The 25,172-nt window shown below is 35.6% G+C and overlaps 2 protein-coding genes, 1 long non-coding RNA gene and 2 other non-coding genes across 6 annotated transcripts; 4 read left to right on the plus strand and 1 right to left on the minus strand.

Annotated features, from left to right (window-relative positions):
- Positions 1 to 154: 154 nt before the first annotated feature.
- Positions 155 to 6,363, plus strand: LOC128529683 (properdin-like). Of its 2 annotated transcripts, XM_053503153.1 has the most exons (10): positions 155 to 222; positions 316 to 415; positions 608 to 752; positions 1,779 to 1,945; positions 2,406 to 2,576; positions 3,301 to 3,495; positions 3,616 to 3,789; positions 3,889 to 4,080; positions 5,358 to 5,490; positions 5,764 to 6,363. In XM_053503153.1, exons 2-10 carry the CDS (start codon positions 355 to 357, stop codon positions 5,864 to 5,866), a joined length of 1,341 nt encoding a protein of 446 aa, XP_053359128.1. In that variant the 5' UTR covers positions 155 to 222; positions 316 to 354; the 3' UTR covers positions 5,867 to 6,363. The 2 variants fall into 2 exon arrangements, with proteins under 2 accessions (XP_053359128.1, XP_053359126.1); XM_053503151.1 differs by lacking the exon at positions 155 to 222 and having other exon boundaries at positions 229 to 415.
- Positions 6,364 to 12,316: 5,953 nt separating this feature from the next.
- LOC128529685 (uncharacterized) lies at positions 12,317 to 14,252 on the minus strand. The gene is made up of 3 exons (XR_008361070.1): positions 14,156 to 14,252; positions 12,724 to 12,991; positions 12,317 to 12,617 (listed from the first exon to the last, which is right to left on the minus strand). It is a non-coding gene; the product is annotated as an uncharacterized LOC128529685 (long non-coding RNA).
- Positions 14,253 to 16,778: 2,526 nt separating this feature from the next.
- Positions 16,779 to 22,896, plus strand: LOC128529684 (properdin-like). The gene is made up of 9 exons (XM_053503154.1): positions 16,779 to 16,882; positions 17,072 to 17,213; positions 18,291 to 18,457; positions 18,874 to 19,032; positions 20,094 to 20,279; positions 20,396 to 20,569; positions 20,669 to 20,860; positions 22,195 to 22,327; positions 22,601 to 22,896. The coding sequence occupies exons 1-9, from the start codon at positions 16,822 to 16,824 to the stop codon at positions 22,701 to 22,703; spliced, it is 1,317 nt and encodes a 438-aa protein (XP_053359129.1). The 5' UTR covers positions 16,779 to 16,821; the 3' UTR covers positions 22,704 to 22,896.
- Positions 22,897 to 23,868: 972 nt separating this feature from the next.
- On the plus strand, positions 23,869 to 23,941 carry trnav-cac (transfer RNA valine (anticodon CAC)). Its single transcript has one exon. It is a non-coding gene; the product is annotated as a tRNA-Val (tRNA).
- Positions 23,942 to 24,430: 489 nt separating this feature from the next.
- trnav-cac (transfer RNA valine (anticodon CAC)) lies at positions 24,431 to 24,503 on the plus strand. The gene has a single exon. It is a non-coding gene; the product is annotated as a tRNA-Val (tRNA).
- Positions 24,504 to 25,172: the final 669 nt, after the last annotated feature.

Consider the following 25,172-nt stretch of genomic DNA (forward strand, 5'->3'; position numbering starts at 1 on the left):
GAAAACATTAATTGATTTATTATATTTTACCCAATCATACACTTTTAAGTTACCGCTCCAATAAAAAAAAAAAAAACTTTCCAAAAAGTTTTTTTCTTTTTGTCAGTATTGTTGTAAAATTTCTGATTGGTCACTGGAAAAGAAGTATTGCGAGATCAGTGATGAGGCAATTGATAAAAACAACAAACAGAGACACGGTATGCACAATAGTTAACAGCATAGGTTAGTAGCTTACCTGAAACCTTTGTGTGTGTAGTTTGAATAATAATGTTATCATTTTGATGGGAGTTATTTTTCTATTTTTACTGTATACAGCAGGTTTTGTAATTAGGATCTCTAGATGGTAAGGCAATAATGAGGACAACATTACATATTCCAGTATTCTTTGTGCTTGTGCTTCATGTCCAACAAACAGGTATGTGTATAATATAATATAATATAATATAATATAATATAATATAATTTAATATAATATAATATAATATAATATAATATAATATAATATAATATAATATAATAAATGTAAGTTGCATTCTAAAATCGAATCCTAAATTTTTTTGTTACCTGACGCAGTCTAAAACTGTATTTTTTGTTTTGTTTTGTTCAGTTGCACAGACGTTATGCCAGTGTTATGCCAATTTCAACTCAGCAGATGGGACATGCAGTAATATTTTGGGTCAAGTGTCAATTGATGACTGTTGTATGAACCCTTCATATGGCTATCAGGAAAACGGCGTTTGCAAGTCTTGCAGGTAAGTTTTGCAGAGCAAATTATGGTCTAATTCTGAAGCTCCTACGATTGTCCTGTCACCAGTTATGGACCCAGTCATTCAGTCTCAGTAATTGTATAACCATTTTTTCAAACCTTACAAGAATGGCATTTATTCTGTTATGATTATTCTATCTATTGCCCTAGGCAAAGGATTAAACTTTAGTTTTGCCAAGATGTCGTTGATGCCAGCTTGCAGCACATAAACTGCTGCTGTGCTTTGCTCTAGGTTTACACACGGTCCTTCAAAATGCTCCACTTGTGGCCTATAAGCATTCTCCCTTAAAGTAGAACTTAAGTATAAAGAATTATATATGTTGTACATTAGGGTATGTCTCCACATGATTGGTAGCTATACTAAGTTACACTATGCTCTCTGTACCTTTTGATAGACCCAAACACATTATGCCTTTGCCCCATGCTCTGTGTTCATTTCTCAGCTTTGAGTCTTAGTGCTGTATGATCAGTCATTCTTCCCTCTCTGTGTAACTACACACACTGTTCAATGTGCACGGATAAAAATAACAATCAAAACATGGTCTATAGCTACTACATTATTCACAATTGTTTTATGGTAAACCAAACTTTAAAGCCAGCTGTAGAAAAGAGCTGTGAATAGGACTATAGTCAGTTTACATTCAAATCCCACATCAGCCAATGAATATTTCTGTAAGGAAGAACAGGCAGAAATAGGAAAATGTTGTTCCCTGGATCACATACTGTATATTATTAAATAGTGGTTCTTTGCAATATACTTGCAATATAATTTACAGATTTGTTTGTGTAATATTAGGAACACTTCATAAATTGAACCAGGTGGTATGATTCATTGTTCGTAACATCATGACTTACACCGAAATTAATATAATTACACATTCTTATATTTTATTCGCAGTTTGTAGTCCTCCATAAGACCAGCAAACTTATTAAAGACGTTAACTAAAAACCCTGTAAATAATCCTGAATAGGTTTGTGTGTGTGTTTGTTTAAAGTTTTTGTTTGTTTACAGGCTTGCTTCATGGAGCACATGGTCCCACTGGGGTCCATGCTCAGTGACTTGTACTGAAGGAGTGAGGCAGAGAAAACGTGCCTGCTATGGCTTTGGGCGGTGCCAAGACTCAAAGTTGCTAGGACAAATACAAACTGAACCTTGTGAAGTCATCAGCTGCTGTCCAGGTTAGAAAATGGACAGAAGAATAAAGTAGAAAACTTTTAAGAGCCTAAGATTTGTGCACACTTTAAGATAAGATTCATATGTGCTTGTTGAAAATCCCATTCCACATTTAGTAGCCCTTTGTGGTTATAAAAACCTCGACTTTTGGGGCATGGCTTGATCACTGGATTTTTGCATTCACCTACAAGGATTTTAATGAGTAAATTTGTAATGCTACATAATAAAAATACATTCTACACAATTATGTGCTTTCTACAAAGTTCAGGAAGAGTCACATGTGGGTGTGATGGTCAGGTGTCCACAATATTTTAAACATATAGTGTATAATTAATTTTTAACAGCAACAATAAATGAGGCAGATTTTAATATCTATCTATCTATCTATCTATCTATCTATCCATCCATCCATCCATCCATCAAATTATTATTATTATTATTATTATTATTATTATTTTCTTTTAGAAAATGGAAACTGGTCAGAGTGGGGCGCATGGCAGCCATGCTCAGTTACATGTGAAGAAGGATCCAAAAGGAGGAAGAGGACCTGTTCTAACCCCTCTGCCAAGTGCGGTGGTTATTGCGAAGGCCCTGATGAGGAAGTCAAAGAATGTGACACAGGGATTACCTGCCCAAGTATAATATATTTTTTTCTCAGTAATGATTGACAAACTTATTAATTATGTAAGGAATAAAGCACAATCTGGCACTTATAGAAAAGTAATCAATGACAGGTTGATATTTTTTTAAATAACAGTATATAGCCAAATGAAATGCTTTATTCCTCCTCTACAACAGCAGTTTTCCAGTGATTGCAATCCTTTATGTAATAACAAATGCTTTAACTTTTGCAGTAAAAAGTTGACCAAAACATTTGATGACTTTTATGATAATATTTTTTTATTATAGAGGTATGTCTGTTCTGCTGAGTTTTATAACAGTATAAAGATTTTAAAAAGATATTTTAAAACAAATATTACCATTTAGTGATGGTGATTACCTAAGTGAAATTACTTTCGTCCAAATTTTAAGGAAAAGTGGAAAAAGAACTTTACACTTTAAAAACTTCAGGTCTTATGAGCTTGTGTCTGCAGATGCAGAGCACTAACACCAAATATGATTTCCGAGAGCATTGCCTTCTCATTTTTAAAACATCATAAAAACTGATATGTGTAATGTATTGCAGAATTACTTTTTTTGTTTTAGATGTATTTTTTGCAATGAGCTTGTCGATATCACATTGAAGACTGTTGGTTGGAAGCAAATTGCATATAAACCTCTGGACGTACTGTTATTGCTGCCATTGCTGTACCAAAATTAAATTAATTCTCTTATTATTATTATTGTGTTTCATCCCTAGCTCATGGAGGCTGGTCTGCATGGGGTAGCTGGGGTGCATGTGCAGGGACATGTGCACCAGAAGACGGGTTTGCACCTGAACAGCAGCGATACAGGACATGTTCAAACCCCCCACCATCTACTGTACCACGTGGCAATGACTGCCCAGGCTCAAACACAGACATTCGACACTGCACAGGACTGCCTTTTTGTGCAGGTGAAACATGTGTCAGGAGATTATCCTAAATTGGTATTATTTCAGCTAATGAAAGATGTGTTATTTTAAACAGTTAAAAAAAAATGCACTTTGGTTGACAGAGGAAATATGTCTTCACAGTTAATGGTAACTGGGGTGCATGGTCAGCGGCCTCTGTTTGCTCGGTGACGTGTGGAGTGGGAAAACAGACACAGCATCGTAGATGTGATAATCCTCCACCCAAATATGGTGGTCAGGACTGTCAAGGAGAAAATACCAAAACACAGCTCTGCATTACTCCAGAAAACTGCCCAGGTAAAATTCCTTTATAGAGAATAAAAATATAATATATAACAATATGCTTCCTACAAACTTCCTGAATTTAAATAAGAAAAAATATTTCCTTTGCCTCAGCTAATGGTCAATGGGCTGAGTGGTCTGAATGGTCTCCTTGTGACCCACCAAGTACAAGACCAATTACATGCAAGAATAAACAAGGACGGAGAAGAAGACTCAGAGACTGCGTAGGAAGGGAATATGAAGGAGCTTTCTGTGAAGGAGAGGGTATAGATTTTGAGCGCTGCTATGATATTGAAGGCTGTAAAGGTGAGTACCTATCCAACTTTGTTGTGAGTAGTCTAGCTATTATGTTTAACAAGATTTGTACTGTTTTTTTTGGTCTTTACAGTATCTCATTTCTAAATCTTATTCACAATTAGTTAAAATTTTAATAAAAGTAGTCTATTACGAACTTCCTGCATAAGGCTAAAATATCTGACAAGTTTTACTTTGGTTACAGTACTGGTCACAGTACTTCCAGTCATGATACTAAAGCTAGTTGAATTATAGAAAAAAAGATGCTCTTAAGGAAATTCAGGGGCCTTTATTTCTTTTATTTATCCGAGTGAATTTTGTGTGATTTGCAATTTGGTATCAAAAACATCTTGCTTGAATTTTACAAAAAAATATAGCAGACTCATGCTTTAAATCTTATTTTTTTTGAGTCAAACAGAAAGTAGTAACAGCAATTTAGAAGAAAAAAATGCTGAGTTTCATTACAAAGATTTTTAAAGATGATGAGAAAGAATACGAAAACAGTTTACAGCATTATCAGCCTCCTCCTCTACCAGGTTTTGTTTTATTTTGGTAGTTGACAACAGCTGCCTGTCATAATACAGGTATTAAGGTTTTCTAAGGTTTATAACATTACAGTAATAGTAAACAGAACCAGACAAAGCACACAAATCGCTTGTTCGACTTTTAAGTGTTATGACTGTATTTCTCTGCTTAATTTTCTCTCAAAATTTTTTTACCATAACTGCATCACGACTTCCAAATGCAGCAAAATGAATGTGAAAGTGAAAAGAGAAGAAAGAGGGAAAAAGATGTATCGATTGGAACTGAAACCAACCAAAGATTGCATTACAAACTACTTTGTCAAAGTGCTTATACTACAGTAGCCCAAAATAGCATTTTTAAATATTTAACATGGTGTTCGCACAACATCCATAATTTTTACAAAACATTTTTCAGACATTAAAGGGATAGTTTTTTTTTTCATGTCTGTCTTAAATCTAATTTTAGGTGCATGTAAGTAGTATATATGCATGGTTATGGTGATTTTAAATTTTCCTGCTCTGCACGCCAAGTGTGAGTTTGAAATCTGTAACCTAAAATGCGAATACGGTGTAAGTACAGTGGAACCTCAGATTGCGAGTAACCTCGTTTGCAAGCGTTCTGCAAGACAAGGAAATTTTTTAAAATTTATTTATGCAAACAATGTTGTGAAAGAGACACAGCATGTTGTCTTTTATTCAATTATGGTGCGACTACTTGTAAATAACTGTATTTTCTTGTCCCTGACTAATTTAAAAATAAACTAGCTGGGGCTGATCAACAAATACCAAAAGCTGAATGGTCACCATGGAGTAAATGGAGCTACTGTAAGCCTGACTGTGGGGACAATTCCGAACAGACAAGGAAGAAGGAGTGTAGACCCGACATCTCAAAGTACACGTAAGCAATATTATTTTTTTTCTTCTTTTTTTTCTTCATTTACTTTTGTTTCATCCATAAATATTCTTGTCACTCTTCATGCTTCAAACATTTGTTCTACTACATCCTGTTTTACACTAAATATGCGGAGATGTGTGAATTGGGGCAAAATGAAAACAAGCCCTGTATTTTATGTTTTAATGTTAGTGTTTTATTAATAAATATAGATTTTTTAAATTTGGATTCCAATGTTATGGTTTTAAGATGACTTTTTTTCTCTCTCCTTCCATATAGTGAGAAGAATTATGAGATTTTCTCAGGAAAAGCAGATATTCAATGCCCAGCCACAGAAAAAACAGAAGAAAGCAAACCCTGTCAAAATGTTCCACCATGCTAGACTAGATTTGTGGTCATCAGTTGCTAAATGAAGTATTCAAAGGAGATTTATCTTTAATGTTTTCTAGCCTTTCTTTCTGTGATGCCTGTTTGTTTAAACTTTCTGATTTTCAGTCTGCCAATGTTTCCCAAAACCAACCTATTACTAAATACATTGCCCTTCAAAGAGGTGTGGTCATTTTACTGCCATATGAAATACAATTGTAACATTTCTAACAATGTGTTTTTGTTTTATTTAACTTCATGGAAAGACTAAAAAAGTTTGTAACTTTGAAAATTATATATTTTATTATACTATGCAACAATCCTGCCATAACCTGACATAATGTCCACATGATAAAAATGAAAACAGGATACATCAAACACAAACACCTTTATGATCACACCATGGTCCAGGTGTGATTCTTATGTACTGCATGAAATGTAGCTGTAATGCATTGAATGTTATGACGCCTTCTATTATAGCCAAAATAAACTTTTTCAGCAATTTGTCCTACAGTAGCTCCTCTGTCAGCTACTGAACTAGCCAGAGTAACCTTTTTTCCCCCATAAACATTAATGAGCCTTGGGCATTCCCGGAACACTCCACAAGACCTGTTGTTTGGACAACATAGATAGATAGTGTAAGTGAATTTCCTTATATAAAGAAAGTTAATTCTACTCTCTTCCTCATCTATCTGATAAACGTGTTAAATCTTCCATGCTCCTACCTTTCTGTCACAGCCAAAATAAAACACACATACAGTACTACACATGTGGGTGATGACCCATGCTTTAACAGAAAGGGCCCATGCTTCTACATAAATGACTAAGAAAAGACAATACAATATAAAAGAGTGAGGTACAGTGATAGAATTAATTAAACAAAACAAAATAAAAATTATATTAATTAATTGGAACCTTATGCTTGTCAATTTTTCCTGCTTTCAACACATCAACTTTGGCAACTTAATTACACTTGCTGCCTAATGCACCCCATGCCATGCCAGAAATGTGCCACTGCAGTAAATTGTCAGTTTTATTCACTTTACTAGTTATATACAGTATATATATATATATATATATTGAACAAAAAGTCTGAATATATTGAATGAAAAATCTGAATATATTGAATAAAAAATCTGAATATATTGAATGGATTCTAAATATATATTAAATTAAACTATATATATTGAATGAAAAGTCTGAATATATTGAATGGATTCTGAATATATTGAATGAAAAGTCTGAATATATTGATTGAAACATGACGTCATCGAAACACAGCGCCATCTTAAGAAAGGATGAGCGAGTCCTCGAGAAACTTGGTTGCTGCGATTCTGAGAAATGAAGAGATGGTCAACACGTTAGCGAGTGCGTGTACGGCCTAAAGTCCATTTCCTCCTCTTTTTCATGTCCGAGTACTTACACTAGTGTTGTATAAAGTAATGTTTGGTAGCTATAGTGAAGACGGTTACACTCACTGATTCGTATTCAAACCAAAAACAAAGGCAATCAAGTCGAAGCAGTTAAGAGTCCAGTTGATGAATAAACAACAGAATTAGGCATAAGGCGAGCTCGTAGCCGAGAACATTCACAGAGGGTGAAATTAATTAGAGCAAACAACAAAGAAACTGACCATAACAGCCTACTTCACGACGAAACTCTGGCCTTAAAAACAACGCAAATTAACTGAGAAAACCAAACGCAGCTGTGACACATTAGGGAGGGAAAAGTAATAACAATCCATGGCGGGTGTAAACGTATTCAATGTGGAAATCTGATATTGAGCGCGGCTTATGGCACCACTTTGGGCCGTATACACACTTACTAACGTGTTGACCATCTCTTCATTTCTCAGATTAGCAGCAACCAAGTTTCTCGCAGACTGAGAAGAAAACATAGATTCTCATTGGTTGTAAGTAAATTAATTACATCGACGCAACGTTCCTCCCACAACTCCTCTCATTGGATAGTGAAATGGATTGAAATCGCTGCCACGATAAACAGGAAATGCAGTTGGAAACAATACTTATGAATTATACATTTTTTACAAACGCTGAATCCTTTGCTTATTTATTTAACTTTCAGATGCGTACAAATCTCAATTATTTTTTTTTATTGTACGCTTATGACAGGTTTGTGGTTCAAGGTTACATACATTTACAAGCGAAACTTATCTTTCCGATGTTTAATTCTCCCATTTCTGGCAATCCGTGACTATAAATCAAAATATCAACCAATAGAGTTTATTTACAGCTTTTTTTTTATATTGTTAATAAAATACATAAATGTTATTCACAATGATAATTTGACTATTGTACAAAAACACGGATACAAATTTAATTCATTTAAAATTCTTTATAGTAACATAAGTGTATTTAACTATATTAGGTCAGCTCAGTCGATCCCGCTAATTGTCATTTACAGACCTCCAGGGCCGTACTCGGAATTTCTTAGTGAATTTGCAGATTTCCTTTCAAACCTAGTTGTTTCTGTAGACAAAGTGTTAATTGCTGGAGATTTTAATATTCATTTTGAAAACCCAGAAGACCCTCTGAGAACAGCATTTATGTCCATACTGGACTCGGTAGGAGTAAATCAGTGTGTAGTAGGACCCACTCATAAAGCAGGTCACACTTTAGATTTAATAATATTATTCGGATTAAGTATAAGAAATTTATTCACAATTCCACTATCTGAAGTTATCTCAGATCACTATCTTGTTTCAATTCAAGTGTGTCACAGTAATAATGTACGCACAGCGCCGCGCTACCGTATGAAACGTACATTCACATCAACTACCAAACAGAGTTTTATCAGTAATCTCCCAGAGTTCCCAACTTCGATTAGATCACCGTCTGACCCCACAGAACTCGATCAGGCGACTGAATATTTAGAGTCAACATTTCGCTATACTATAGATAATGTAGCTCCAGTTAAAAGAAAAATTATTAGAGATAAGAAACTTGCTCCCTGGTATAACGATCACACGCGCACTTTAAAACAGACCGCTCGGAAATTAGAACGTAAATGGCGTCAAACTAAATTACTAGTATTTTAAATAGCATGGAAGGAGAGCATCCTGAACTATAGAAAAGCTTTTAGTGTAGCTAGATCAACATATCTCTCCACTCTTATATAAAATAACAAAAATAATCCTAGATTCTTATTTAATGCTGTAGCCAAATTAACCAGAAATAAGACCACTGCAGAAATCTCCACAACAACATCATGCAATAGTGAGGACTTCATGAACTTTTTTAATAATAAAATTGTAAATATTAGGCATAAAATTGAGGTTTTGAAACCGAACAATGTAATTGATGCAGATGTTAATCTAGCCATGTCAGATCAGAACCTAGAATACTTTACTCCCCTTGAAGAGAATGAACTAATTTCACTCATCTCTTCTTCAAATTCATCAACCTGTATATTAGATCCTGTACCGACACATTTTCTTAAACAGATAGTACCAGCAATAACAGAACCCCTGTTGAGAATAATTAATTCTTCACTCAGCATTGGTTATGTTCCAAAATCTTTTAAATTAGCAGTTATCAAACCAATAATTAAAAAACCTGACCTCGACCCCTGTCAGCTGTCCAGTTACAGGCCGATATCAAACCTCCCCTTTATCTCTAAGATTCTGGAAAAGATAGTAGCGGAGCAGCTATGCTCATATATACATAGAAATGGCATACATGAACTGTATCAGTCAGGATTTAGGCCTCATCACAGTACAGAGACAGCACTCGTTAAAGTAGTAAATGACATTCTATTGGCCTCTGATCAGGGTTGTGTAACTATGCTTGTATTACTTGACCTCAGTGCAGCTTTTGACACCGTTGATCATACTATTCTTCTTCACAGATTAGAAAATGTAGTAGGAATTAAGGGTATAGCCCTCTCCTGGCTCAGATCCTATTTGACCCATCGTTATCAGTATGTAGACTTAAATGGTGATTATTCTGCATGTTCTCTAGTGGAGTTTGGCGTTCCGCAGGGTTCGGTTTTAGGTCCACTGCTTTTTTCCCTTTACATGCTTCCTCTGGGCAACATAATCCGTAAGCATAGTATTAGTTTTCATTGTTATGCTGACGATACACAGTTATATGTCTCAGCAAAGCCTGATGAGAAAAAACAGCTTACTAAAGTTGAGCAATGTGTGCAGGACATAAGAAATTGGATGCTAATTAACTTCCTTCTGCTAAATCCGGATAAGACAGAAGTTCTAGTCATAGGACCGCATACAGCTAGGAGTAAAATTTTAGATCACACCGTAACTTTAGATGGCCTTTCTGTTCCATCAAATGCAACAGTGAAAGACCTTGGTGTGATCATTGATTCCAGCCTTTCATTTGAATCACATGTAGATAATATTACCAGGATAGCATTCTTTCACCTCAGAAATATTGCCAGGATAAGAAATTTATTGTCGCTAAACGACGCAGAAAAACTAGTTCATGCTTTTATCACCTCTAGGTTGGACTATTGTAATGCCTTACTGTCTGGTTGTTCAGCTAGATGCATAAATAAGCTTCAGCTAGTCCAGAATGCAGCAGCGAGAGTCCTCACTAGAACCAGAAGATATGAGCACATCACCCCTATCTTATCTTCACTCCATTGGCTCCCTGTGAAATTTCGCATTGATTTTAAAATACTACTCTTGACATATAAAGCATTAAATGGTCTCGCGCCGCAGTACCTGAGCGAACTGCTAGTGTTTTACGATCCGCCATGCCTACTTTGATCAAAGGATGCAGGCTGCTTGTCAGTACCGCGTATTATGAAAAATACAGCTGGGGGCAGAGCTTTTTCTTACAAAGCCCCAAAATTATGGAATAGTCTTCCAAATAGTGTTCGGGACTCAGACACAGTCTCAGTGTTTAAGTCCAGGCTAAAAACCTATTTATTTAGCCAAGCATTTTTATAAATAGATTTGCCATAGGTAAAGGAGCAGATCTGGGGGACTCATGGACGTAGAGTATTATGGTGAACTGGTATGTTTGGATGCTGTCTTCCTCACTCTCATTGATCACTCAGGTTTGCTGACGGTGAGGTGATTGTTTGCTTTACATGTCAGGAAGCCCTCATGTCTGTGTTTCCTTCTGGCTCTCCCTTTTAGTTATGCTGTCATAGTTAGTCCTGCCGGAGTCTCTGCTTGCACTCTACAGTTAATATACATTCACATTATACATTGTGTGACTGTGACCATACCTAACTGCCATCTCTCCTCTTCTTCTCTTCCCCCTCCCCTCTTTCTCTTTCTTCTCTCCTCCTGTCTCCCCCTTTCACTCTTTCTCTCTCTCTGTCGAGCTACACATGTCGTTCCTGAGCTGCCAGTGATCCAGACTCCCTCTGCCCTCCGGACCTGTCTGACCCATTCTGGTGCCCCGCTTCTGGCTGAAGATCTCGTCACATGGATGCCCCGTGTGTCTCTCTGGGATGCGTCTGGTGTCTGAGGATGGTTCTCTCTACCTAGAAGACGGTTCTGGCCTTGACTGGTGTTGGCAACTGTTTCTCTGGGGACTTGACAGTTCGATAGTTCATGACTGGAACTTCTTACAAGTCTACCTGGGTCTTCAATAACTACCTGGACTCCATATTAACATCAATTAACATCAGCTATTATAGCTGAACTGCCTCCCACCCTACACACTGTATAAATGCAGATCATTTACTGCTTTCTGTTTCACCCAAATGAGGATGGGTTCCCTGTTGAGTCTGGTTCCTCTCAAGGTTTCTTCCTATTACCATCTCAGGGAGTTTTTCCTTGCCACTGTCGCCCTCGGCTTGCTCACCAGGGACAAACTGACCATTTTGATTCATACAAATTCACATTTCATACAAACTTAAATAATTTTTTTGACTGTGTAAAGCTGCTTTGCGGCAATGAAAATTGCTAAAAGCGCTATACAAATAAAATTGAATTGAATATTCTGTATAGCTGTCTCATATTTTTCTATTTTTCCCCATATTTTTTTTAGATTGTATATTTGTTCTGTACAGTTATGTTATTTTAATTTTATATTTTATTTCAATCTTCTTAGTTAAATTTCCCTTCTTTCATTTTTTTATATTTATTTCCTATTCTTTAGTCTTTTATTTTAAGTTTTTTTATCATAAGGTCACGAGCAGTTGTCAAAGCATTTCACTGCATATCGTACTGTGTATGACTGTATGTGACAAATAAAATTTGAATTTGAATTTCACTGTTATTCATTTAAGATGATTCTGTTCACAGTTATTTCTGATAGAGGAGAAAGCAGGTATTTATACATCTCTCTGTGCTCAAGCATTAATTCTCCATCCCAATGTAATAATGGCACATGAAACAGCAGTCTGGGTCGTCTGTGACATCATGAAATCCTCTAAGGCAACCATGTTTCCCATTTCTGTAATAACCGAAGCAGGTCTTGAATAACGTTTTACACAATTTACATTCTTTTATTTCAAAAGGCACTTGTAATTCAGCCCTTGATGTTTCACTCCAATTTATTCATCTCCTTCTCCATGATTCTACAGATCCTTGTACAAAGAAAACTTTGCAGGTCGGTAACCTACTTCCCTGCCATCCCAGGGTAACCCGTGTGTACAAGTCGGCTGTTTGGGATGAAAAGGAAAGATTTAAGTGAAGATTCAGTTTGGGAAAACAATTTGTGGTCCTGGCGCAGGAGGACTTTTGGTTAGACAGCTCTTTCAGGTCCTGATGCCTGTACATTCTCTGGCAGTCGATGTTGTTGGCGGCGTTGCAGCAGCAGCAGCAGGAGCTGATAGAAACATGGAAAAATAAAAATGAAATAAAGACTACATAGGTATGCACATTTCATAATAGGCATACTGATCTGTTTTAATATAAAATACATGTTTACTCACATCTGTGCACAGACGGGTTGGAAAGAGAGATACTCAGTATCGCTCTCTCCAGCTCTTCATCTTCATCCATCACTGTGGTGCTGACAGAAAAAGTTGCAGACAACCCTGAAACATCCCCTCCTCTCTGACTGACCACGGCGAGGGGGCTGCTCCTTCATGGGTGCAGACCTGTCCTGTAGAAATAGGTTATCTTTTATCAGTCGAGCTGCATTGGTCGGATCTTGACAGAGATATCCAAGTGGTCCCTTTCGAAAAACCTGCATTTTACCTGTTACAAAGAAAAAATATTTTGTTTAATTAAGCATCACAGACAAGCATAGTTTTTATAACATATGTTGATAAATGCTCAAAGGGCAACAAGGATTATGAAGATTAAATATCAGCACCGGTATTTTTACTGTCTGCACTATCTAATTCTAACTGTCTAGGTTTCCTTCTACACAAATTAAACAACCACACATTATCTGTATGCTGGCAAAGGCCTGACACTGGCATGAAAATCACTCGGATACATGGGAGCTATCACAAAAACTATACATTTTACACAATAAGGTTTAACTTACTGTGCACAAACAGTACAAACAGAACATTAAAATAGCTAAAAATCCGATTAATAAAGTTAACATAACATCGAATAAAAACACAGCACGTAAGAAAATTTCCATGTAGCATATAATTTTTTGACAGTACCCCAAGTACACACCCTTCTGGGGGAACATGAATGAAGGTACCATAGAAAATATGTTTTTATATTTTAAATATAATTTATTATATATATATATATATATATATATATATATATATATATATATATAATTTATAAAAATTTATTTTTATGTATGATAGTAATAGTAATATTTACACAGTAACTTCTGCAATGCTATTTTACCTGTTATGGTTCCCTTCAAAGGATAATATACAACACTTTGGTCAATACTATGGTACTACTAAAGTTCAGTGGGTATTTAATATGATACTGCCTGTGCTTTTCCATTCCAGTATTAAGTACGAAAATATCTACTGTGGTACAGAATGAACAAAACTACCATATTAGATACCTGCTGAACTTTGGTAACCACTATGGTACCCAATAAGTACCATAGTGGATAAATATACTATAGTTTACAATAATAACATTTGCTATGTGATAAATTTTGCTTTTTTTTAATGAAATTTAGCGATTTTGTCTTGTTGCTTATTCATCTAAATGACCTTTAAATTAAAGAATGAATTATGTGTACAGTGTGTTTAGACGTGAACACAAGCGGTCAGTGAATGATGAAGATTAACGCACACGATAAACTCTGCAAAAACAAAAAGATTACAGCGATCGCGGCGAGAAATCTATAGGAAGAGCTGAGATAACGTATATCTGTATATATCTGTTCGTGTCTTGTTTAAGTTGAAATTAATAATAATAATAAAATCTTACCGATCAGCGGGGTCTGTGTCGCGCAAACGCACGCTGACAGTCTGTCTTCCCTCAGGTTCTGCCTCAACCAATCAGCACGCAGAACGACGCCAGCGGCCGAAAGTATATTAGCCTACATTCGTAGTGCTTTAGCACTGCCATCGAAAATGAATGGGAAACGGATTAGGGCTTTTCTATGGCGGATCGACCAATCAGCGCGCAGAACGAAGCTGGCGGGCCCCACAGCGGCCACCAGCGGCCGGAAATATAATACATCAGTAGTGTTCCAGCACTACCATTGAAAATGAATGGGAAACCCTTTAGGGTTATGGTTGGAAACCGGGCAGAAACAAATTTTGAGGACTTTCGCTGTGTTATGGATTTTATTACTTGGTGTGTGTAAGACAATGGATTGTATACCCTAGAGCGCTAGCCTTCCATTTACCCCAGAACCGAGAGCCTAATGGAGCTGATATGCTAAAGAAAAATAAGTGAAAATATGAATAGAAACTTAGAAGATTTACAGGACTGTCCACCAACTCCATGGCTTGACTACATCCAGCAATGCAGCACTTTACTGGTTTTGTTTACGTGGTTCACCACGAGAGGAATGCAAGAGTATAATTATAATATATATATATATATATATATATATATATATATATATATATATATATATATATATATATATATATTATAATTATACTCTTGCATTCCTCTCTTTGGTTCACCACGTAAACAAAACCAGTAAAGACTGTCTTCAACACTAGAATAGATTATGAACTGGGGATGAAATGTGTTTAGATAAAATCATGAGGAAGATGAGGGAGAGAGCTCATTGGGTGATGTAGGGGAAGGTATCGTAGATGCCAGATTATTCTTAGAGTTACGCTTAAAGGACGCAGCTGTGGTTGGTGAGTCCAAGCTGACCTCATCACCTTCCTTAGAGTCCCACACTTCACTCTGCAGGTAATCAGCAAACAGGGCCTTGGCACGATGAAGAATGCGACCAAGGTCATGGTTTAGGCCATGAATGTGTGGCCTGAAACTTTTCTGAAGATAATGTGGGATCTAATGTTTCAATTTCGGCTTCCTCCTACAGTCTAAATATATGCAGGTTAGGCTCATTGGCGTTCCCAAATTGCCCGTAGTGTGTGAATGTGTGTGTTTGTGTGTGTGTGTGTGTATGTGTGTGGCCTGCGATGGATTGGCACCCTTTTGGGTGTACCCTGCCTCGTGCCCTAAGCCTCTTGGGATAGGCTCCAGGTCCCTGCGACCCTGAATACAGGATAAAGCAGTATAGAAGATGAGGATAGAAGTCAATAATGTGGGCAGAACACTACATAGAAAAATAATCACTACATGAATGGGAGAAATAAGTCTTGGGACTTTGTAAGAGGGGTAGAGAGGCTTGTTTAAATTTTCAGCAGGAATAGATAAGAGTAAGAATTGAAAGAAAAATCTGCTCACATATTCTATATTTGGAAAACTATATTACAGGAAAAACATAGAATTTTCAAGTTATGTAGTGAAGAATCTTTGTAGGTAAAAATAATGATAAAAAAACATTAAGAATTCTACATAATCTATGTAACCTTTCTTGAAAGCAAATATTTGTATGATTTATAGTAAAACTTGAATATTGGCAATGAATATCAGGCAGACATGGCATCTTACATTTTCTCCCTATTGGTGCGGACAAGATTAAAACCTGTACCTGGATCAAAACAAACATGAACCATTTTTAGCTTTGCCTCATGCTCTGTGTTCATTTCTCAGCTTTGAGTTTTAGTGCTGTATGATCAGTCATTCTTCCCTCTCTGTGTAACTACACACACTGTTCAATGTGCACGGATAAAATAAACAATTAAAACATGGTCTATAGCTACTACATAATTCACAATTGTACGTTTTATGGTAAACCAAACTTTAAAGCCAGCTGTAGAAAAGAGCTGTGAATAGAACTATAGTCAGTTTACATTCAAATCCCACATCAGCCAATGAATATTTCTGTAAGGAAGAACAGGTAGAAGTAGAGAAATGTTTCTCAAGTAGAGATTTTAAAGCAGCAGTCTAGCAAAACATATAGTATTATTCTAATTATAATCCATGAATGTTTTAAAATTCTGCATGGTCTATAAAACATGTTTGGATAAACACTACCACAAACAAAGGTAATAATACTAATATTAACAACATATTAAAGTTATATGCCAAAACCACAACAGCAAATAAGGTCACTGTCCGTGTTTCTGTTACGGTAGGAGGGAAGCGAAATGCTTTTCGGTTAAGTAACAGTTTCATTGATTTCTTATGCCTACAAACCTGATGCAATCAATTGAACTTTTAGACATTTTAAACAGGGAAAACATTAACAGATTAATTATATTTTACCCAATCATACACCTTTCAGTTACCGCTTCAATAAAAAAAAAACTTTAAAATAAGTTTTTTTTCGTCAGTAGTGTTGTAAAATTTCTGATTGGTCACTGGAAAAGAAGTATTGCAACTAAAAACAACAAACAGAGACACGGTATGCACAATAGTTAACAGCATAGGTTAGTAGCTTACCTAAAACCTTTGTGTGTGTAGTTTGAATAATAATGTTATCATTTTGATGGGAGTTATTCTTCTATTTTTACTTAATCCTGGTTTTATAATTAAGATCTCTAGATGGTAAGGCAATAATGAGGACAACATTACATATTCCAGTATTCTTTGTGCTTGTGCTTCATATCCAACAAACAGGTATGTGTATAATATAATATAATATAATATAATATAATAGAATATAATATAATATAATGAATTTAAGTTGCATTCTAAAGTTGAATTCTATTTTTTTGTTACCTGACGCAGTCTAAAACTGTATATATATATATATATATATATATATATATATATATATATATATTTTTTTTTTTTTTTTTTTCCCAGTTGCACAGGGGGTGCAGTGTTATGCCAATTTCAACTCAGCAGATGGGACATGTAGTAATATTTTGGGTCAAGTGTCAATTGATGACTGTTGTATGAACCCTTCATATGGCTATCAGGAAAACGGTGTTTGTAAGTCTTGCAGGTAAGTTTTGCAGAGCAAATTATGGTCTAATTCTGAAGCTCCTACGATTGTCCTGTCACCAGTTATGGACCCAGTCATTCAGTCTCAGTAATTGTATAACCATTCTTTCAAACCGTACAAGAATGGCATTTATTCTGTTATGATTATTCTATCTATTGCCCTAGGCAAAGGAATAAACTTTAGTTTTGCCAAGATGACGTTGATGCCAGCTTGCAGCACATAAACTGCTGCTGTGCTTTGCTCTAGGTTTACACACGGTCCTTCAAAATGCTCCACTTGTGGCCTATAAGCATTCTCCCTTAAAGTAGAACTTAAGTATAAAGAATTATATATGTTGTACATTAGGGTATGTCTCCACATGATTGGTAGCTATACTAAGTTACACTATGCTCTCTGTACCTTTTGATAGACCCAAACACATTATGCCTTTGCCCCATGCTCTGTGTTCATTTCTCAGCTTTGAGTCTTAGTGCTGTATGATCAGTCATTCTTCCCTCTCTGTGTAACTACACACACTGTTCAATGTGCACGGATAAAAATAACAATCAAAACATGGTCTATAGCTACTACATTATTCACAATTGTTTTGTGGTAAACCAAACTTTAAAGCCAGCTGTAGAAAAGAGCTGTGAATAGGACTATAGTCAGTTTACATTCAAATCCCACATCAGCCAATTAATATTTCTGTAAGGAAGAACAGGCAGAAATAGGAAAATGTTGTTCCCCGGATCACATACTGTATATTATTAAATAGTGGTTCTTTGCAATATACTTGCAATATAATTTACAGGTTTGTATGTGTAATATTAGGAACACTCATAAATTGAACCAGGTGGTATGATTCATTGTTCGTAACCTGACATCATGACACTGAAATTAGTAGAATTCTACATTCTTTTCATTTTATTTGCAGTTTGTAGTCCTCCATAAGACCAGCAAACTTATTAAAGACGTTAACTAAAAACCCTGTAAATAATCCTGAATAGGTTTGTGTGTGTGTGTGTGTGTGTGTGTGTGTGTGTGTGTGTGTGTGTGTGTGTGTGTGTGTGTTTGTTTAAAGTTTTTGTTTGTTTACAGGCTTGCTTCATGGAGCACATGGTCCCACTGGGGTCCATGCTCAGTGACTTGTACTGAAGGAGTGAGGCAGAGAAAACGTGCCTGCTATGGCCTTGGCCAGTGCCATGACCCAAAGTTTGTAGGACAAACACAAACTGAACCTTGTGAAGACATCAGCTGCTGTCCAGGTTAGAAAATGATCAAAAGCATAAAGTGGAAAACTCCTAAGAGCCTAAGATTTGTGCACACTAAGATTCATATCTGCTTGTTAAAAATCTCATTCCACATTTAGTAGCCCTTTGTGGTTTTAAAAACCTCGACTTTTGGGGCATGGCTTGATCTCTGGATTTTTGCATTCACCTACAAGGATTTTAATAAGTAAATTTGTAATGCTACATAATAAAAATACATTCTACACAATTATGTGCTTTCCAGAAAGTTCAGGAAGAGTCACATGTGTCACCAATATAGGTGTCCACAATATTTTGAATGTATAGTGTATAATTTATTTTTGACGACAACAATTAATGAGGCAGATTTTAATATCTACAGGATCTATCTATCTATCTATCTATCTATCTAATTATTATTGTTTTTCTTTTAGAAAATGGAAACTGGTCAGAGTGGGGTGCATGGCAGCCATGTGAAAAAGGAGTCAAAAGGAGGAAGAGGACCTGTTCTAACCCCCCTGCCAAGTGCGGTGGTCACTGCGAAGGTTCTGATGAGGAAGTTGAAGATTGTGACACAGGGATTACCTGCCCAAGTATAATAACTTTTTTTTCTCAGTAATGATTGACAAACTTATTAATGATGTAAGGAATAAAACACAACTGGGCTCTTGTAGAAAAGTAATTGATGACAGGTTGATTTTTTTTTTAAATAGTAGTATATAGCCTAATGAAATGCTTTATTCCTCCTCTACCACAGCAATTTTCCAGTGATGCAATCCTTTATATAATATCAAAAAACACTTAATGCTTTTAATTGTATATAGTTACATTTAATTTGGTGAAATGCCTGCTAAACAAGGTAATTGCTGTCATCACTTACACCACGGGTGCCCAATGTCCAGCCTCAGGGCCAAATGTGGCCCACGAACAGATTTTAATTGGCCCTTAACTTTTGTATTTGTAACTGTTAAGTGGTTTTAAATTTGTATTAAAATATAAAGAAATATGACAATAAAACTTTGAAATAAGGTAAGATAATATAATAATAAAAAATAAAACCCACATGCTACATATTAATTTTTAAAATGTAAATAATATATTTAGCAAATTGAAGTACTGCAATGATAATCTAAAATCTGAAATCTGAAAATGCTTTAACTTTTGCAGTAAAAAGTTGACCAAAATAAAAGTTGAGGACTTTTATAATAATATTTATTATTATAGAGGTATGTTTGTTCTGCTTAGTTTTATAGCAGTTTAAAGATTTTAAAAAGATATTTTAAAACAATATTACCTAAGTGATGAGGTTGAAATTACTTTCATCAGAATTTTTAGGGAAAATGGGAAAATAAGTTTACAATTTAAAAACTTCATGTCTTATGAACACTAACACCAAATATGATTTCTAACAGCATTGCCTTCATATTTTTTAAAACATCATAAAAACTGATATTGTTTTAGATATGTTTTTTTTTTTTGCAATGAGTTTGTCGAGATCACATTGCAGACAAATTGCATATAAACCTCTGGATGTACTGTTAGTGCTGCAGTTACTGTACAAAATTAAATTCATTCTATTATCTCCAAACAAAAAAAAAGTTTTTATAATTTTAACCTTTCAGTTTTAGTTATTATTGTGTTTTATCTCATGGAGGCTGGTCTGCATGGGGTAGCTGGGGTGCATGTGCAGGGACATGTGCACCAGAAGAGGGGTCTCCACCTGAACAGCAGAGATACAGGATGTGTTTAAGCCCCCCACCATCTACTGTAACACGTTGCAATGACTGCCCAGGCTCAAACACAGACATTCGACAATGCACAGGAGTACCTTTTTGTGCAGGTGAAACGTGTCAGAAGATTATCCTTAATGAGTATTATTTCAGCTAATGAAAGATGTGTTACTTTAAACAGTAAAAAAAATGCACTTTGGTTAACAGAGGAAATATGTCTTCACAGTTAATGGTAACTGGGGTGCATGGTCAGCGGCCTCTGATTGCTCGGTGACGTGTGGAGTGGGAAAACAGACACAGCATCGTAGATGTGATAATCCTCCACCCACATATGGTGGTCAGGACTGTCAAGGAGAAAATACCAAAACACAGCTCTGCATTACTCCAAAAAACTGCCCAGGTAAAATTCCTTTATAGAGAATAAAAATATAATATATAACAATATGCTTCCTACAAACTTCCTAAATTTAAATAAGAAAAAATATTTTCTTTGCCTCAGCTAATGGTCAATGGGCTGAGTGGTCTGAATGGTCTCTTTGTGACCCACCAAGTACAAGACCAATTACATGCAGGAATAAACAAGGACGGAGAAGAAGACTCAGAGACTGCGTAGGAAGGGAATATGAAGGAGCTTTATGTAAAGGAGATGGTGTAGATTTTGAGCGCTGCTATGATATTGAAGGCTGTAAAGGTGAGTACCTATCCAACTTTGTTGTGAGTAGTCTAGCTATTATGTTTAACAAGATTTGTACTGTTTTTTTTGGTCTTTACAGTATCTCATTTCTAAATCTTATTCACAATTAGTTTAAATTTTAATAAAAGTAGTCTATTACGAACTTCCTGCATAAGGCTAAAATATCAATAAGTTTTACTTTGGTTACAGTACTGGTCACAGTACTTCCAGTCATGATACTAAAGCTAGTTGAATAATAGAAAAAAAGATGCTCTTAAGGAAATTCAGGGGCCTTTATTTTTTTTTATTTATGAGAGTGAATTTTGTGTGATTTGCAATTTGGTATGAGAGTAAACATCTTGCTTGAATTTTACAAAAAAATATAGCAAAATTATGCTTTGAATCTTATTTTTAGTGAGTCAAATAGAAAGTAGTAACAGCAATTTATATCAAGGAAAAAAATGCTGAGTTTTATTACACACAAAACCTTGTTAATTACAAAGATTTTTAAAGATGATGAGAAAGAATACGAAAACAGTTTACAGCATTATCAACCTCCTCCTCTACCAGGTTTTGTTTCATTTTGGTAGTTGACAACAGCTGCCTGTCATAATACAGGTATGTACATTACCCGACCGCGTGTCCATCAGTTGTCCTTTAAGGTTTATAACATTACAGTAATAGTAAACAGAACCAGACAAAGCACACACATCGCTTGTTCGACTTTTAAGTGTTATGACGGTATTTCTCTGCTTAATTTTCTCTCAAAATTCTTCTACCACAACTGCATCACGACTCCCAAATGCAGCAAAATGAATGTGAAAGTGAAGAGAAGAAAGAGGGAAAAAGATGTATCGATTGGAACTGAAACCAACCAAAGATTGCATTACAAACTACGTCAAAGTGCTTATACTACAGTAGCCCAAAATAGCCTTTTTAAATATTTAACATGGTGTTCGCACAACATCTATAATTTTTACAGAACATTTTTAAGACGTTAAAGGGATAGTTTTTTTATTCATGTCTGTCTTAAATCTAATTTTAGGTGCATGTAAGTAGTATATATGCATGTTTATGGTGATTTTAAATTTTCCTGCTCTGCACGCCTCTGCAAGTGTGAGCTTGAAATCTGTAACCTAAAATGCGAATACGGTGTAAGTACAGTGGAACCTCGGATTGCGAGTAACCTGGTTTGCAAGCGTTCTGCAAGACAAGGAAATTTTTTAAAATTAATTTATGCAAACAATGTTGTGAAAGAGACACAACATTTTGTCTTTTATTCAATTATGGTGCGACTACTTGTTAATAACTTGTGTATTTTCTTGTCCCTGACTAATTTATAAATGAACTAGCTGGGGATGATCAACAAATACCAAAAGCTGAATGGTCAGCATGGACTAAATGGAGCTACTGTAAGCCTGACTGTGGGGACAATTCCGAACAGACAAGGAAGAGGGAGTGTAGACCCGACATCTCAAAGTACACGTAAGCAATATTATTTTCTTTTCTTTTTTTTTTTTTATTAATTAACTGTTGTTTCATCCATAAATATTTTTGTCATACTTTATGCTTCAAACATTTGTTCTACTACATCCTGTTTTACACTAAATATGGGGAGATGTGTGAATTGGGGCAATATGAAAACAAGCACTGTGTTTTATGTTTTAATGTAATTTTTTATTAATAAATATAGATCTCTTTTATTTGGATTCCAGTGTTATGGTTTTAGATGACTTTTTTCTCTCTCCTTCCATATAGTGAGAAGAATTATGAGATTTTATCAGGAAAAGCAAATATTCAATGCCCAGCCACAGAAAAAACAGAAGAAAGCAAACCCTGTCAAAATGTTCCACCATGCTAGACCAGATTTGTGGTCATCAGTTGCAATGAAATGAAGTGTTCAAAGGAGATTTATCTTTAATGTTTTCTAGCTTTTCTTTCTGTGATGCCTGTTTGTTTAAACTTTCTGATTATCAGTCTGCCAATGTATCCCAAAACCAACCTATTACTAAATACATTGCCCTTCAGGGAGGTGTGGTCATTTTACTGCCATATGAAATACAATTGTAACATTTCTAACAATATTTTTTTTCTTTCATGGAAAGACTACAAATAAAACTTTGTTCAGAAAAGAAAATTATATATACCATTATACTATGCACCAACCTGACATAATCTGAGATAATGTCCACATGATAAAAATGAAAACAGGATACATCAAACCAAAACACCTTTATGATCACACCATGGTCCAGGTGTGATTTTCTTGTACTGCATGAAATGTAGCTGTAATGCATTGGATGTTGTGATTTTATATTATAGCCAAAATAAACGTTTTCAGCAATTTGTTCTACAGTAGCTCCTCTGTGAGACGGAACTAGCCAGGGTAACCTTTTTTCCCCCATAAACATTAATGAGCCTTGGGCATTCCCGGAACACTCCACAAGACCTGTTGTTTGGACAACATAGATAGATAGATAGTGTAAAGGAATTTTCTTATATAAAAGAAGTTAATTCTACTCTCTTCCTCATATATCTGATTAAACGTGTTAAATCTTCCATGCTCCTACCCTCCTGTCACAGCCAAAATAAAACACATATACTAAACATGTGGGTGATGACCCATGCTTTTACAGAAAGGGCCCATGCTTCTACACGAATGACTAAGAAAAGACTAAAATATATAAAAGAGTAAGGTACAGTGATAGAATTAATTAAAAAAAAAATAATAAAATAAATATATATATATATATATATATATATATATATATAAAGTTCTTGGAACCTTATGCTTGCTTATTTTTCCTTCTTTCAAAGGATCAACTTTTTGGACAACATGGATAAATAGATAGTGTAAGGGAATCAACTTGCCCATTTTCCTGCTTTCAACACATCGACTTTGGCAACTGAATGACACTTGCTGCCTAATGTACCCCATTGCAAAAATGTGTCACTGCAGAAAGATGGTCAGTGTTATTCAGTGTTATGTGTTATTTAAAATGCTATATTTGGAAAGCTTGCACAGCGTTTCCGTAGTGTAGTGGTTATCACGTTCGCCTCACACGCGAAAGGTCCCCGGTTCGAAACCGGGCGGAAACATCCTTTTTTTTTTTTTTTTTAAAGTGCTATTTTAATCCTACAGTATCACCGGGAATTAAGAATTAGATTACTTTATTACTTTATTATTATTTAGGTTACATCGTGTGCTAGGCTGTCTAAAAACTTTTTTTATTGTAGCTCAGAGAAGCTACAAGCACTAAACAGCGTCCTCTATGCGTCTCTGAAACCGGATACGACAGACAGAAGTAAACGCTTTAAATATAAAACTTCTTAAAAGATTTCCACTGAATTTGAAATAATGAGTAAAATGCGTAAGAAAGGGAAAAACTAACGGCAATCCGGTCAATGTGTAAAAAGAATGCTTTTTAGTCGTTAATTAAGAGATGCATATTAACCAGATACGGAAGCCTAAATCCTTGGTTCGATCCCATGTTTCTGTAGCTTTTCCACATCAGTCTCGCGGAGATTCGTCTAATCATTTCAGTCTTTAAAAGGGGAGTAACTATTTCCAACTATTCTTGCATATACGTTTCCGTAGTGTAGTGGTTATCACGTTCGCCTCACACGCGAAAGGTCCCCGGTTCGAAACCGGGCGGAAACAGGTTTTGAGGATTTACTGCGTTATTCATTTAATTGGAATGAAACGAGTATTATACAAAGTTAGTTCGTATTGGACGAGAGGAATTCAAGGGCACTACTTGGTGTGTGTGACAATGGATTGTATACCGTAGAGCACTAGCCTTCCATTAAACCCCAGAACCGGGAAGCTAATGTGAAGCTGATATGCTAAAGCAAAATAAGTGGAAATATAACTTAAATGTCATTACGTTAAATGTGATTCAAGTGATTCTAATCAACCCCAAAGAAACATCATGCATTTCTGTAGAATCTCCTTGAGATTTTATTGGTTTCATCTATCTGCTGAAGCTGTGGTCTGCAAGGAGCAGAAAAGAGCAGGTACATTATCTCGTTTGTCAAAATGTAAAATTTCACTAGATAAACTTAAAAAAAAAAAAAAAAAATCCAAAGTATTAGATCAGTCCCTGGTTCAATCATCCCTGGTTTCTTGAGGACCCCTTGTCGCTGTGTACTATTTATTATATTGCACGTGTGCGTAAAGAAAAAGCAAGTGTCATTAGAGACGTTCCTTGTTAAAGATTCCATTTTTTTTCTCTTTCAGACTGCACTGATTCCATTAGTGTGTGCGTGCACACAAGTGTCATTAGAATGTTCGCCTCCTCTCTATGAAAGTATAATGGTGCCAAAATTC

Source organism: Clarias gariepinus, chromosome 9 (genome assembly GCF_024256425.1).
Source record: "Clarias gariepinus isolate MV-2021 ecotype Netherlands chromosome 9, CGAR_prim_01v2, whole genome shotgun sequence".
NCBI classification, from domain to species: domain Eukaryota; kingdom Metazoa; phylum Chordata; class Actinopteri; order Siluriformes; family Clariidae; genus Clarias; species Clarias gariepinus.